This window comes from Danio aesculapii, chromosome 11 (assembly GCF_903798145.1).
Source record: "Danio aesculapii chromosome 11, fDanAes4.1, whole genome shotgun sequence".
Classification (NCBI taxonomy): domain Eukaryota; kingdom Metazoa; phylum Chordata; class Actinopteri; order Cypriniformes; family Danionidae; genus Danio; species Danio aesculapii.
This window is the reverse complement of record NC_079445.1, coordinates 38657689-38673227: the sequence shown is the minus strand read 5'-3', so window position 1 is coordinate 38673227 and position 15539 is coordinate 38657689. Positions and strand designations below refer to the sequence as shown.

The 15539-nt window shown below is 39.2% G+C and overlaps 1 protein-coding gene across 1 annotated transcript in view; it reads left to right on the top strand.

The window, feature by feature from the left end:
• klhdc8a (kelch domain containing 8A) overlaps positions 1–15539 on the top strand; it is a 56990-nt gene that overhangs the window by 33436 nt on the left and 8015 nt on the right. The window contains exons 3-4 of the mRNA XM_056468787.1: positions 6729–6893; positions 12057–12275. Coding sequence (XP_056324762.1) covers positions 6729–6893; positions 12057–12275 — 384 coding nt within the window. The remainder of the gene's footprint in view (positions 1–6728; positions 6894–12056; positions 12276–15539) is intronic.

Below are 15539 nucleotides of genomic sequence, written 5' to 3'. Positions count from 1 at the left end.
TGGCACTCAGCCCCTACAGCTCTCAGCTCACAACTTTTACAACTGTACATGAATGTAATGGCTATTACAATTGCCACAACAAGGAGATGAGAAAATGAGAAGGATGGACAGCATATTTTACACCATTTTGCAATTAAACACACTGCAAAACCCAAAAAGTTCAGGTATCTCAAACCATTTGAGGAAACCGATCCTAATGATCCGTTAATCCTAATGAGTACTGTGAACTTAATCCATTTGAGTAAATGGAGCAATTTGAGCACAGTAAAACCAGATAAACGGAAGAGAACTCAAACCAACTGAGTACTGTAAAAGCCAATAAGTTAAGGCAACTCAAACCATTTGAGGAAACCGATTGCTCCTAATCATTTGAGTTATAAAACTAATCTATATGAGTACTGTGAACTCACTCCATTTAAGTTGAAGTAATGAGGTATTTAATTAACTCATTACCTTCAACACTGAGTTCAAACTCTTTACAAATGATTAGAATTAACTTTCAGTCAATTTTGAGTTAACTACACTCATTTCATTTGATAAAGTTGACTGTTGGGTTTTACTTAACTTTTCAAAAGCTTGAGCATTCTCAGAAACTGCGTCTCTCCCCCAGCGATCAGGATATGCCAGTCTCCATTTCAAAAGGGCACCAATCATAGCGTACGACTGTGGCACATCCAATTAAGGTTGGGCGACCTGGTAACAGGAGAACACAGAGCTACAAAGAGAGAGAGACAAAGACATATACAACCCACCAGTACGCTCAGGCGTAACGGGCTATGATTTCCAAATAATGAAGTCAAATACTGTATGTTTACCTTGAAATACAAGGTCTTGTCAGCGCCAATAGCTTAGTGGTACTCCAACATATACACTACCGGTCAAAAGTTTGGGGTCAGTAGGATTTTAAATGTTTAATAAGCTTCTCCTGCTCACCAAGGCTGCATTTATTTCATCCAAAAATACAGTACATATTGTAAAATAGTGAAACGGTATTGCACAATAACAAAAACCGTTCAAAAGTAGTTTATATGAATTTTCAGCTTCATTATTCCAGTCTTCAGAGTCACATGATCCTTCAGAAATCACTCTAATATTACAATGATAGCCTACTGTAATGTCTGCAATTATATAAAATAAATAAATGCAACATCTATGAACACATACAGGCCCTTACAGTCTCTGATATGTTACCAATTACAGAAAAACTACACACAACATACATTGAGTCCTTATTTGGGTTCAGAAACAACACGCAACATAGCCCACAGTCAGAGCAAACCTTGTATCTTTAATCTTCAGCAGCACATGTGACCTCTTGTTAGAAAGTAGTCATTCTGAGTTCATAATAATCCAAAAGGCAATGATAAACATGTCAGTTTGTTCATGTTTTGGGTTGGTGAAAGAATCGTTCGCTTCTTCGTTTTGTCGGGCTTCTCCTTTGTTTTTTCGTGCTTCACTCTTGCGTTTGTCTGTTTCTGAAAGGATCGGATGTCAGAAGCACTTCAATAATCACTCGCACGTTATTATCATCAGCTCAAAAAGTTCCGTATTTCAAATATAGACGCGCACTAGTGCGATCACAGAGCTTTCTGGAGAAAGTGAAACCGCTCACACTTTTAGACGGCCTTGTAAAACAAAAACAGGACACAGATTTTGTTCTTCTTGGCTTTGTGGCTGTACATTGACAACGACAAGGTTTGTCTGAGCTCGGGTCAAACATAGCTCGTTATTATATGTTTATATTATTACGATGTAATGTCTCGGCTGTGTATTTAAACATGGCAGTTTCTTTGTTTTCATTCTTCTACTTGTGTATGCGCGAGTGACGCTTGTCTGTAAACCAATAGCATTTAGCTGCGCGTCTAGCTCCGCATTTTGGTACCCTTTTGTTATGCTTGGTCCATGTTGCAAATGGTCCTCAAAAAGTGGTATGGTACGGTTTGCTTTTAGGTACCTTTTGACAGTGGAAACGGCCATAAAAGCGTACCGTACCCTACCACTCAGTGGAAACGGGCCATGAAAACACACCGTACCGTACCACTCAGTGGAAGGGGCCATTAATACATTGTCAATAGTCAATACACAGAGCCAAGCTTTTAAGAAAATATTCGAAATCTCTTTTTTGTGTGTGTGATTCTACTGGTCTAATCCGATTCAATGATTTATGCTAAGCTTTCTTTCTTTCTTTAGATGACATAATTAGAATTATATGAAATAATATCATGACTCTTCTTAGCTCTGTAATGCTGCTCCAGTTTTAAAAGCTACACAAAGCTCATCTTTTAATCATAAAATTAATTCATATCACTGAAACAGGTTAATGAATGGCTAGGAATGTGTTTTGTAAGAAAATTGTAATTGTTTAAAACTTCATAATGCGTTGAATGGACAATTTTTATCATGAATAGATAGACTTTTTGGACTCAAAAACTTGGGCACCGTTCACTGTCATTACAAGGATAAAAGGAATTTATGATTTTAGCCATGAGTGTTAGAAAGGCATCCATTTCCCAGTGTTGGGTTGCGGCTGAAACGGCTTCCATACGTAAAACATGTGTTGGAAATGTTGCCGGCTTATTCCGCTGTGGCGACCTCTGATTTATAAAGGGACTAGGCAAGGCAAACTTTATTTATAGAGCACAATTTTACATAACCGTAGTTGATCCAAAATGCTTTACAATAAAATAGAATAAAATAAAAATAAAAACTGGTATTAAAAAATATAAGGAAGTTTATAGGTAATACTAAAATACAAATAAGAAAATAACATGCATGTGTCACTCAAAGGCAAGGAAGTAAAAATAAGTCTTTAAATTAGATTTAAAAGCATCCAATGAAGGAGAAATCCTGATGTTCAGAGGGAGATTGTTCCAGAGCCTTGGGGCCACAACACAGAAAGCTCGATCACCAGATTTGCAGAGAGACCGAGGGATGGATAAAAGAAACTGGTCATGGGATCTTAACAGTCTACAAACTGTATAAGGCCTAATAAGTTCACTGACATGGGCCGGGGCAGAATTGTGCAATGCTTTATAAGTGAAAAGAAGGATTTTAAAATCAACTCTGAATTTTATAGGAAGCCAGTGCAATGAGGCGAGGACAGGGGAGATATGATCTCTTTTCTTAGTTCCTGTTATTAATCTGGCAGCTGCATTCTGGACCAACTGTAACTGAGAGAGTGTTGACTGAGCTGAGAAGAGTTGCAGTAGTCTAACCGAGAGGAGATTAAAGCATGTTACAATTTCTAAATCTTTTTTAGAGAGAAACGGTTTAACTTTTGCCACCAATCTAACCTGGGAAAAAGCTGCTCTTTACTACTGCATTTACATGTTTGTCAAACTGCATGGTGGATCAAAGATAACTCCGAGATTCTTGGCGTGATAGTGCAGATTGTCATTTAGGAATCCTAGCTGAGTTTTAATTGAATGGTTGGTAGCAGCAGGACCTGATAATAACACTTCTGTTTTATTTTCATTTAGTTGCAGAGAGTTATTGGTCATCTCTCTAAGCCGACTATAAGCCGAAAAGAAAATGAATGAATGAAAGGCATCCATACCGATTGATTGACTGGATAAATTATAGGATCCTTCTAATTGTGTTCCTTTAAAGAAATTGTATTATGCTTTTAGATTTGGTTTGTAATAAACCTTTGCTTTTGTGTCCTGATTTTCAAGTTCCTTTTTGTTTCTTTTTTTAATATACTTCTTCTTGAGTTCAAGGCATGCAGACTTTTGGGAAAAGAAACTTTAAAAGTGCCTTTTCCCTGTTTTTGAACTGTCATCATTAGCATATAAAGTAGCTATAACTGCTGCAGTCAACAGATTTTATTAATAGATGAACCAATCTCTGCATGAAAATAAAATAATGATGCTCCCCTCTTTCCACAGTCGTTTTACCCCCTTCTAATTTGGCTGTAAATCTCAGGTGAAAATTGTCATTTAGACCCTGCTCTACAAAATACTGGATTACTTAGTAAACATGGCCTCTCATATTTTCGGCTTTTTTATTCGGCTTTTCATGTTTACATGGACATCAGTAATCAAATTATTTGCTTTAATCTAATTATGAGAATAATAAAACTAAGGTGTTCACATGAGTTGCTTTTTGAGTGTTACTTTTTATGATCAGGTTTTACATGTTATAGCACATCATTCGGTTAACGTCATTGCGTCACCGCGATATCTGCATTTCCTCCGGAGTTTCATGCAATTTCAGGTGTTCAATTTTTAATTTGTCGACTTTAACTGCAGTTTGGCACTTTCATTCATGAACATTTCATGCACGCCCCCAGTGACAAACGAGATATTGGGTGCAAATACGAACTGCTGGAAGAGTTGTTTTAATTAGGGTTGGGCCGATAGATGATGCCATCATCCATCACCGATGGCCGATAGACAACACGATGCTGAGCCGGCATCGCCGATTCCTTGCCCCACCCCCTGGCAAACCCGCTTGTGCAAAATACACACTTAGGCACCATTTACACTTATAGGTTTTAGTTTTAAAATGGCATTTTAGAATGAAAATGATCCACATCCACTGTGTTTTACTCAGCATTTCTGAACAGCTCTCCGTCCGCTGAAAACGCACATGACATGACCACACACACACAAGGTGCATCCCAAACCACATACTTATGCACTATTCTTCACCATTTTGTAGTATAAATAGTGTAAGTAGTGCTTTCACACTGAAAACTCTACAAATAATAAGTGCACTTTAATGCACTGATTCGGTAAAATAAAGTGTATAATGATGGACACTTCATACACTCAACGACCGCAGCTTTGCTCACGTAGCGGAAGGGGCGGAGCTATCGGGCGCACATGTTGGATAACTATATTTATTTGGTATGGTGAAAGCAAAAATCTCCTACGCCAATAAATATAGCGCCTCCCGATGGTTAATGCAGTTATACTCACGGATGGTATTATTTGCTACTTTTTAAATCTATTTCACTGATTTGGCAACCGTCAAACATCATCAGGGAAATGGTTTGAGTTTCTGATTAGTAAGACACAGATGCAGTTACAAACACAGCCACACATGCTGTCGTGCGCTCGTCTGAGCTCCAGAAAGCAGTGCACCCTGTCAGAAGGGACAGGTCATCAAGGATGTACCGCTGGATCACGTCTCACTATAGTTGTTAAACCGTCAGTACACCACCGTCAGTACACTGCTTCAATCTTTCACTTTCACACTTTTGCACCTTTTTTACCGACCAAGTTTGTGGACGCCATTATAACGACACAGATCACTCTGCCTATTTATGCAAGAGTCCCACGGAAAAATTGATTGACCGGTGGTAATTATGTGTGTAACTTATCTTTATTTATTTATGATTTGGTTATGGGTTAAATAAACACCATGCAGGTCAGGTAGTTGAAACGGTAGGCTACAAATAATTAATTCGTTATTAATTCATTCATTTTTCATAAATAATTAATGCATCGCTACCTACGATGACGATGCCATCGTCCATCGCGATGTTTCACATTAGACATCGTACGATGCCAAATTGGCCGACATCGTCCAAGCCTAGTTTTAATGGAAGTTCAAACCCGTATGCTGAATGGAAGGAAAAAAACTTCCGCATTTCACGATCCATGTGTCTGTGGTCTGCACTGACTCGGTAGGTGCAAAGTGCCAAACAGCCGTGTGTGTGCGTGTGTGTCGCAAAACGCAGCGAAAAGTCCTACATGATTGTAACCGTACATTCACACCGAAAGCGGCGAGAGCGTCGTAGCCGAAAGTCATTCATTTTCAATGAGAGTCGGCGGCGATAAGTGGCGAGGAGCAGCATGACGCGTCTTCGCCGGTGTGGGCGTTGAGGAGAGTTGAAATCAAGTCAACTTTATGGTAATGAGTTAAATAACTTAAATAAGTTACTGGCGAGTTGAATTGAATTGAGTTACTGATGTGCATTAATGTTATATATATTTATCTTTAAAAAAGCTGGAATTTCATGCGACAGTTCAAAACAGTATTGCTGCTTCAGTATATTTCAGACATATGGACATATTGGATAATTACGTGGAGCAAAGCCACAGTGCACGCAACTTGATCTTCCATTGTTAAGTGAATTTGATAAGAAGTGCGCAACATTTTCAGGCTAGAAAGCATGTTTTATTGCAGGAATGTAACGGATATGCTGCAATGGCCCCTTTAAATACGAGATCAATGTAGCAATTTTTGACGCTCTCGCCACCGGAGCTGAAGGCAGACAGCGTTGTCACCAGGGTGGCCAGAGCGACCTTGGATGCTCTCACCGCTTTTGGTGTGAGCGCACAGTAATAGTTCGATTAAGGTGTTTACATGCCTGTACTGCACTTTAATAATGTGACTAAAATCGGCATACTCCACACGTCTTAATTTGATTTCTCTTTAGTTCAATTATGACCTTAATTTGATTAAATTTATCAAAAATCACTGTTTACATGATAGACTCTTAATCAGAGTATTGTCTTAATCGCATTAAAATCGAAATATTGGTGTCCATGTAAACGTAGTCAATTAAAAGAGTTATTGAAATATGACAAACAATCATATCAATGCCACTTTAAATAATGCAGTCGCCTCTTGTCAACATCTGTTCTGTCAGCACATGACATTTGAAGCGTTTATTCATTGTTTACCAAGTCTTTGACATTGTAAGGTGAGAGATTGTTTTGCTGGAGTTCTTTGTTCAAACTGAAAACCTTCATTTGACTCTGTTCACCTCTGTTCAGACGGCAGAGCTCTGGCTGTTGGGGGAATGGGACCAGACCTCCTGCCCAGAAGTGTGCTTCAGCAGTACGACCTTCGCAAGGACGTGTGGGCGCTCCTTCCAGCCATGCCCACCCCACGCTACGATACCAGCGTCTGCCTACTGGGCTCCAAGATCTACGTGGCAGGTTTGCAGAGCAGAGCGAGTGCTTGTAAACCTTGTAAATCCGCAATCTACACTCAAACTCAATCTTAAATCTGAATACTATGTGGACTTACAGAAGTTCAAGACCTCACTGTAGCTTTAGGAATCACCGTCCTACCTATAGGGCTGCGCGATATTGAAAAAAGGACATTGCAATATTTACTTTTTTAATAGTTTATATTGTTATATGAATAAAATTTGGGGCGGCACTGTGGCCGTTGATTTAAGTCCCAGCTGGGCCAGTTGGCATTTCTAGAGTTTGCATGTTCTCCCCATGTTGGCGTTGGTTTCCTCTGGGTGCTCCGGTTTCCCCCACAGTCCAAAGACATGCGCTATAGGTGAATTGGATAGAATAAATTGGCCATAGTGAATGTGAGAATGTATGGGTGCTTCCCAGAACTGCGGCTAAAAGGGCATCCGCTGCATAAAACATACGCTGGAATAGTTGGTGGTTCATTCCCCTGTGATGACCTCTGTTAAATCAGAGACTAACTGAAGGAAAATGAATGAATGAATGAATGAATGAATAAAATTTCACAAGATGACTTAAATCAGGGGTTCTCAACCTTTTTCACTTCGGGGCCCACCTACTACTGCGAAAATGTTTTGAAGGCCCACGTCTGAGATTTATTCTTAAACTGATTGTCTACAGAAAATGCTTATTTAAAACATTTCTTTTGCCTTATACTATAATTATCTTATTTTTCTACAGCATTTTATAATATACATATATAAATAGAAAATTAAATTTAGAATATATAATAATATGGGCGAAGCAGTGACGCAGTAGGTAGTGCTGTCGGCTCACAGCAAGAAGGTCGCTGGTTCAGCCTCAGCTGGGTCAGTTGGCGTTTCTGTGTGGAGTTTGCATGTTCTCCCTGCGTTCGCGTAAGTTTCCTCTGGGTGCTTCGGTTTCCGCCACAGTCCAAAGACATGCGGTACAGGTGAATTGGGAAGGCTAAATTGTCCGTAGTGTATGTGTGTGAATGAGTGTGTATGGATGTTTCCCAGAGATGGGTTGCAGCTGGAAGGGCATCCGCTGTGTAAAACGTGCTGGATAAGTTGGCGGTTCATTCCACTGTGGTGACCCCGGATTAATAAAGGGACTAAGCTGAAAAGAAAATGAATGAATGAATGAATGAATGAATAATAATATATATTTTATTTATTTTTAAAGCACAAACTGATTCAAAGCTCCTGAATTCTTCAGGTATTTTTTACAACTGCAGAGTATTTGAGCCTTTTCTTCAAGAAATTAACCTGACAGGACAACGGGAGATGCTAAAAAAAAAGCAGCTGCTTTGAATTGGACTGCTATTAATTACCATCAATCTAGTGGTCATATACATTAAAAATCAACAAAAAAAAACTGTAAAAACACTCCGAAACACATCAATCTGGTGGGTGGGCGGTTGGGTTATTAGTATATTATTGGAGTTCGCTGACAGTAGTGAAAAGCTGTTCATTAAAACACCACAGAGTCTCGCTAGATCCTACTGTATGGGCGCACGTTCGTTATAAAACTTTATATTACAGTAAGGCTCTTTTTGCACCCAGTCCGAAGTAATCAATAACAGAAAACTGGAAATGTCATTACACCAATCATTTTTATTTAACATATTTAATAATGAAATCAAATAATTATAGCACAATAATTAAGTTAATTTTATTATCTCGGGCCCACCCGCAAGATCGCTGAGGCCCACTAGAGGGCTGCTGCCCACCAGTTGAGAATCCCTGACTTAACCCTCCTGTCGTGTTCACATCCTGCCCCTTACTTTAGTGTTCCCGGGCAAAATTGACCGGTCTGTTTTAACTGCTCTTATATTAGCACAATAATCATTTTTCTCCACCAAATTTTTATTCAACATTCTTTAGCTGTGAACAATGTCTCAAAGTAGTGTTTAACATGAATTTACAGAATTAGACATAAAATAACTGCAATGAAAATAAAATTAGGCACTGTAAATATATTACAAAATGAACAATAGATGATAAAAAAATAAATAAATACTTTGTTTCATTACTAATAGACAGCTCACTAAAATAACTATCACAGGGTCTGACCAAAGAAATTGACATTTTAATCCATCTGAATGATTTATCAACCAGCAAAGCACAAACAAATGCTATCCTTTCCTGTGTTCTGAGTGATCGAATTTTCAGTCCTTCAAGTGTACTAATATAGGGAATAGTGACTGAGGGTATATACGGTAAGCATGGACACAGAACTAGCACTCGTTATACTTTGGTCATTTTTGAGTGAGATAACGGTCTGCTATAATAAAAAAAATAGTTGCTAAGCTAAGCTAAAAGTGCTCCTGCTAGATTCAGAGAATTCACGTTGAAGGATCCAACACTTTCATGGCAATTCATAACTTATTGGTTTAGTAGCTAATCCATGTGAATTTGTACCGTCTCATTCATACAGTTTTGTACAATTTGCTTATCCCCAATGATGATTGGGTTTAGGGGTGGAGTTGGGTTCCACGCCTCCTTTTAAAAATCGTACAATTTTGTTCGACTGAACTCATATGAATAAGCCACTAATCTGGTAAAATAGTTTTGTTTCCTTGTGAGATCAGGCTGGAGGATCAGCACATAAGCGCGTAAAAGAGATGTGTACCTGCAAAAGACATTGTTCAGTCTGAAGTGAGTGAGTGAGTGAGTGAGTTGGGGTAGTGTGTGTGGGAATGTTTTCTGTCTGATCAATGAATCTAGTCTGGATACCCATTCATTTCCTATGGCGGTCACTTTTGACTGGGAAAGCCACAGGTGTAACAAGGTTGATTAAAATGATGATCATCACTTTCATATGTTCAAATGCATAACGTGGAGGATATCATGAGACCTCGAAGCAATCAGATGTAAAACACAATATTTATGAGTGATTTAAGTTGTAAATCGGTCAGATTTGACCCGAACACGACAGGAAGGTTAAATACCTACATTTTGAAAGAATTCATAATTTAACATTGATTAGGATGATTTATATAGTGGAGTGTATCTGCATAATATACACTAAACAAATTAAAAGCATAGATAAATAAAACACAGCAAAGATACAAATGAAATAAGCTGTTTTTTATGGTAATCTGGGGAGTATAACAGGACTCGTTATAGAATTATTGTATAAACGTATTGTATAAATAATACAACTAACCTTTGTTAAAGCTACAAACAGCTTATTTTCATGTTAAACCCTTTTTGGTAGCATTTTACTTGAAGCGGTTTTCATAAGACCTGACTTAAATCTTGAAACCTGTCATGTCATGAATGTGAATGAGATTGAATGCGTATGACAAATAATATTAAGTATCATCTTCTCAGTTATGTCATTTTAAATGCAAAGATGACATTGTTTCGTATTACAACTTGACATAAACAAATACAACACAGGCTCGTTCTGAAACGTAGTCTTGTATACGTTTCTGGAGATCGCTAATTATGTAGCCAGAGCTACGTATGGTTGCATTTCATCTTTAAAATGAACACTACAGTGAGGTATGATGCCGTTCACCTCCGTATGGACAGCTTTCCTGCCGCTACTAGTTTGTCCAGTGTACGTTGAAGGAATTGACAGGACTTGTACGTTGAAGGACTTGACACCCAGAGTGGAGTTGACCACGACGATGGGGTCTGTCGTAGAACAGTTCCAGAAAGCAGGTAAGACAAAAACCAAAAAAATAAAATGAACTAGTAAATAACACGGTGAGAATGTGGTAAAATCTGAAAACGTGGTAAAAAGCAGGCTGCCGTGAGGGCTTTTCTTTTTCTGGATTGCTTTTGAAAACACTGTTAGTTGGGTTTAGGGAAGGTAGTGCACGGGTCGATCTGTGCTTTTAAAAAACACTATCGGTTGAGTTTAGGAAAGGGGGTGGTTTGGAGGATTCGGTCAGACAGTCAGTCAGTCAACAGCGGCCTCTGATTGAACAGCAGGCGCGAATGGCACTCGCAAGAGAAATTTGAGATCTCAAAAAGCATACACAGCAGCCTCTGGTGGATTCACGAAAACAAAAACTGCAAAAAAATGTAGCTCCTGGGACGTGTTTGGCACTCTCCAGAAAAGTATATAGAGGTACGTTTTCAGAGTGAGCCTAGGTTGAACAAATACATCACAACCAGTCTTGACAACTTGACATTACACTGAAAAAAATTATTCAAAGATGATTCCTTGGATTTACTCAATTTTTTTACGTTAAGTGGCTGTAAACAATTTATTTGGGCTGAATTTAAACAAACAAATTAAGTTGAACATTATTACATTTAATTTGTTTGTTTAAATTCAACACAAATAAATTGTTTGCAACAGTTTTGCATGCAACACTTTTTTCAGTGTACCAAGACAACACCACTTGTCATAAATCTGTCATAAACATTGTCCTGAGGCATTATAATTGTGTTATGAATATTTTCTGATCCTATTTTCAGTGGAACAAACTGTATTTGTCAATATAATGTCTCATTAAAAGTGTCATTACTCTGTCAAATCATTTTTAACAGTGTGATTAATATTTCATGATATTTTAATGACAAATTCAGCTTGTACCGCTGTAGTTGAGGTTAAGAAATAAATATTAATTACGCTGTTATAACATTCATGGCATACTTATGGCTTTTTGAAAATTATGTTTATGACAGATTTGACAAGTTTTGTTGAATTGGTAGCGTCAAGGTGTCATGACAAAGACAAAAACAGGTTGTGTTGTATTTGTTTATGTCAAGTTGTAATAACATTGTCATCTTTGCATTTAAAATGTCATAACTGAGTCGGCGCAATAGCCAGTACTGGGAAACACCCATACACTTTCATTCACCACATGTCTTTGGACTTTGGGGGAAACCGGAGCACCCATTGGAAACCCATGCCAACACGGGGAGAACATGCAAACTCCACACTGAAATGCCAACTGACCCAACCGAGACTTAAACCAGCAACCTTCTTGCTGTAAGGCGGCAATGCTAACCACCGAGCCACGATGCTGCCTAAATTACACATTTTACTTGTATAATAAAATTACTTTTGTCAATTTGATTTAATGTGGACACCAAAAAGGTTCATAAAATCTGTATTTACCTCCAAATATGCCAAATATTTCAAGTTTCTGTCATGCAGAAGTTACCGTTAGTGTCTCTGTTTCTTCAGGTGGACGTCAGTGTAAGCGTTTGGTGAAGGCGTTTGAAGTCTTCGACATGGAAAACCGCACCTGGTCCTCTTTACCCAGCCTGCCTTGCAAAAGATCTTATTCTGGGGTCTTATGGGACAGCGCTGGGTGTCTCTGCTGGTTAGGAGGACTCAGACAAGGAGGAATACACCAAAGCTCAAAGTTTACTAAGAATGTTAACATCTTCGACACCAATCAAGGTAAATTTATCTAGAGATGCCAACTTTTTTCTTTTGTTATTGTTGTAAACATTAGCAATTTAGTGGTGGAATTGGTCAGAAAAAGAACTTTAATTATGATCGCCATGAAAATTATATTGTATAAGGTCGCCATGTTAAAGGGATAGTTCACCCAGAAGTGAAAATTCTGGCATCATTTACTCATCCTCTACCTGGTCCAAACTGGTTTGTTTTTTGAGTGCCGAAAACTGAGCTTTTTGAAAACGCTGAAGAGGCCGTTTTCATTTTAAAACGCTGCTGCTCCATGTTAGTGTGGATGGGGGAAAACGAAGACATCTGAAAAAGGATCTGATTGGGGTTTTTTTTTCGTCAGTATTAAGTAGCATACATAAAGCTCAGTCTTGCATCCTTTCCTTGTAAGTTCAGACTTCGCAAGTTTGATATGGAAAGAAAACTCCAGAGGACACGTCGGGTAAATCTTAAGGGAACAGTGTACTTTATAACATCATTCACATCGCCCTGGCTATGCTGTTTCACTTTCTTAACAATAAAATGAAAACATGATATAAGGAACTGCCTATTTTCATGTTGATATTAGCATTTTAACAACCAAAAATGTTGAGGCGTCGTGTAGCTACATATTTATATCACCATCTTCACTGTATGCATATTTATAACAAAACGAAGCCTATAACACAACTGCCTCCTTTCATTTTAAACGAAAATATGAAACATATGCTCTCTTTTGCTGAATATCAGTTTTAATAATCAATAATGGCCATTATAAAAGTATAACGAACAATAGGTTTATACAATAAAGGCAAGCAGTCAGTTAAATGTGCAGAATCAGTGTACGTGGTTACATTATTTAATATATTAACTTATCTTTGTGCTCAGCCAAAACACGTGACCTGAGAACAAGTAATAGATTCTAAAGACCAAAGTCAGGGAATATGTCATTAGATATAGACAACAAGATGAATTACATATCACATTTAACAAATATAGTGAGATTGGATCCAGCGGTAGATCCTTAATGAACAGTCCGACGTGCACAGCTCTCATCTGGGTAGATGTGCTCAAAGCACCTGTTGACTACCTGGAGGTCAAACGCACGCATACGCTGCAGTGCATGCCAGAGTGTGTGTGTGGTCACGTGATGTGCGTTTTCAGTGTGGACGGAGATCTTTTCAGAAGCGCTAGGTGAAACGCCAGTGTGGACGTAGATCATTTTCATTCTGAAACGCCATTTTAAGACTAAATTGTGTTGTAATGTTGTAAAATGTAAACAGGGCTTTAGTCTTGCTTCTGAATCTACCACTATGCTAACACATAGGCATTTGTAGCTTCGCCCCTTTAGAAAAGAGGGCTGGGAGCAAAATCTCATTTTAATTTAAAACGACAGTCACCAAAATTGCACAATTAACATCAAAGCCTAAAAGGGGCAGTTTCAAAGAGTTATAAAACATTCTTTGTGTGGTATTTTGAGCTGAAATTTCACATACACGCTCTAGAGACTTTAGAGACTTATTTTACCTCTTGTAAAAAGGGGCATAATACAACCCAGGCTCATTCTGAGAACGTAGTCCCGGGGACGTTTCTGGAGACTGCGAAATACGTAGCCGGGGGTACGTATGGCTGCATTTCATTTTTTTAAGCGAACGCTGCGGGGCGGTGTGACGCCGTTCCCTTCGGCGCTTGCCGGCCGGCCAGCCGGCCGCTCGCCTCCGTGTGGAGGGCTTTCCCGCTGCAACCAGTTTGTCCGGTTAGCTCTTCGTGTACTCTGGCGGACTCGAGGCGCAGAGAGGGGCTGACCACGACGACGACGACCGGGTTCGAGTCCGTGGAAGAGCGGTTCCAGAAATCAGGTAAGAAAACAAAAACAAAATCCAAAAAATGAAGCGAACAAGTTCGTCACAGAGTGAGATTGTGGTCAAAATCCGAAAACGTGGTAAAAATCAGACGAGGGAATCATCGTTGGTTGGGTTTAGGGGCGGATGGGTCAGCCGATTGGCCGGTCGCACGGTCAATCATTCTGTCATCCAGGCAGACAGGCGGAAGGTCGTTCGACAGCGGTCTCAAGCGGGTTTACGCGAGAATGGCGCGGGAAAAAGCGCGCACAGCGGCCTCTCGTGGACTCGCGAAAACAAAAACTGCAAAAATACGTACCTCCCGTATTTCGCGGTCTCCAGAAACGTCCCCGGGACTACGTTCTCAGAATGAGCCTGGGTTAGCATAATAGGTCCCCTTTAAGATGTTTCTTCAGTGATTTTAGCACACAGTGCATTGAAACTCTGATTACTGTAGGCTACAAACACAGGCACCATATTAAATAAGTGCCGCTTGTGCATGCAGTATGAAACAGGCCTTCAGGGTAATCTGTGAAATCCCTAAGAAAAATAGATTTGGCGGTTGAACGCGTATCAGCAAGACAAAATGTTTTGATGCACAAATATATTAGTAATCATGGATAACTCTTCTTTTTCCATTATCATTTTTTTTTCCAGATTAAAGCCCCCCCAAAAAAAATCCCCAGAAAGAAACAAGGTGTGACAAAACGTAAAAAACCCTGCTGAAATGAGTTATTGATTTCTCCCCGGCTTCTCACGCAGTTTTTTTTTCTTCCTCTACATCGTTTCCGCTCAAATCTGATCTTTTCTAATCAGATTCAGCAGATGGGAAAATTGCGCCGACTTTTTTGGGGCCCCAAGGGCGACTACGAAAAAAAAAAATCCTATTGTAAGTGGCCTGTGAGGAGGTCATCTTGAAACAACTGATCTTTGCACACTGCCACCATACGAATCCTTTCTCTTTTTTTAATTATTCCATTACTGTCAGTCAGTCAACAGGTGCGCAAGCTAGTGCTCACAGAGCGGCACAGCGGGATTAAACCTCGCTATCTCATTTCCTTCTGCCCGAATCCGCCACCAGCAATAAAAGCCCTCGCGTACAAGTCTTCCAATCTAATATAACCACCCGATAAGATGGTAGGATAGGAAGGGGGCGTTAAATGATGCTATTCAGAAACACATTGTCACCCCTTATCCATAGCTCATCCTGATAGATAGTTGAGCCCATCTGCTCTTTTGTCTTAACACAGGGTGCTGCCGAGGGGGTTATACAGTGGGGGAAATAAGTATTGAACGCTTGACCATTTTTCTCAGAAAACATATTTCTAAAGGTGCCGTTGACTTGAAATTTTCACCGGATGTTGGTAACAACTAAAGAAATCCACATATGCAAAGAAAACAAATCTAATTAGTTTACAAATGAAGTAATGTGTAA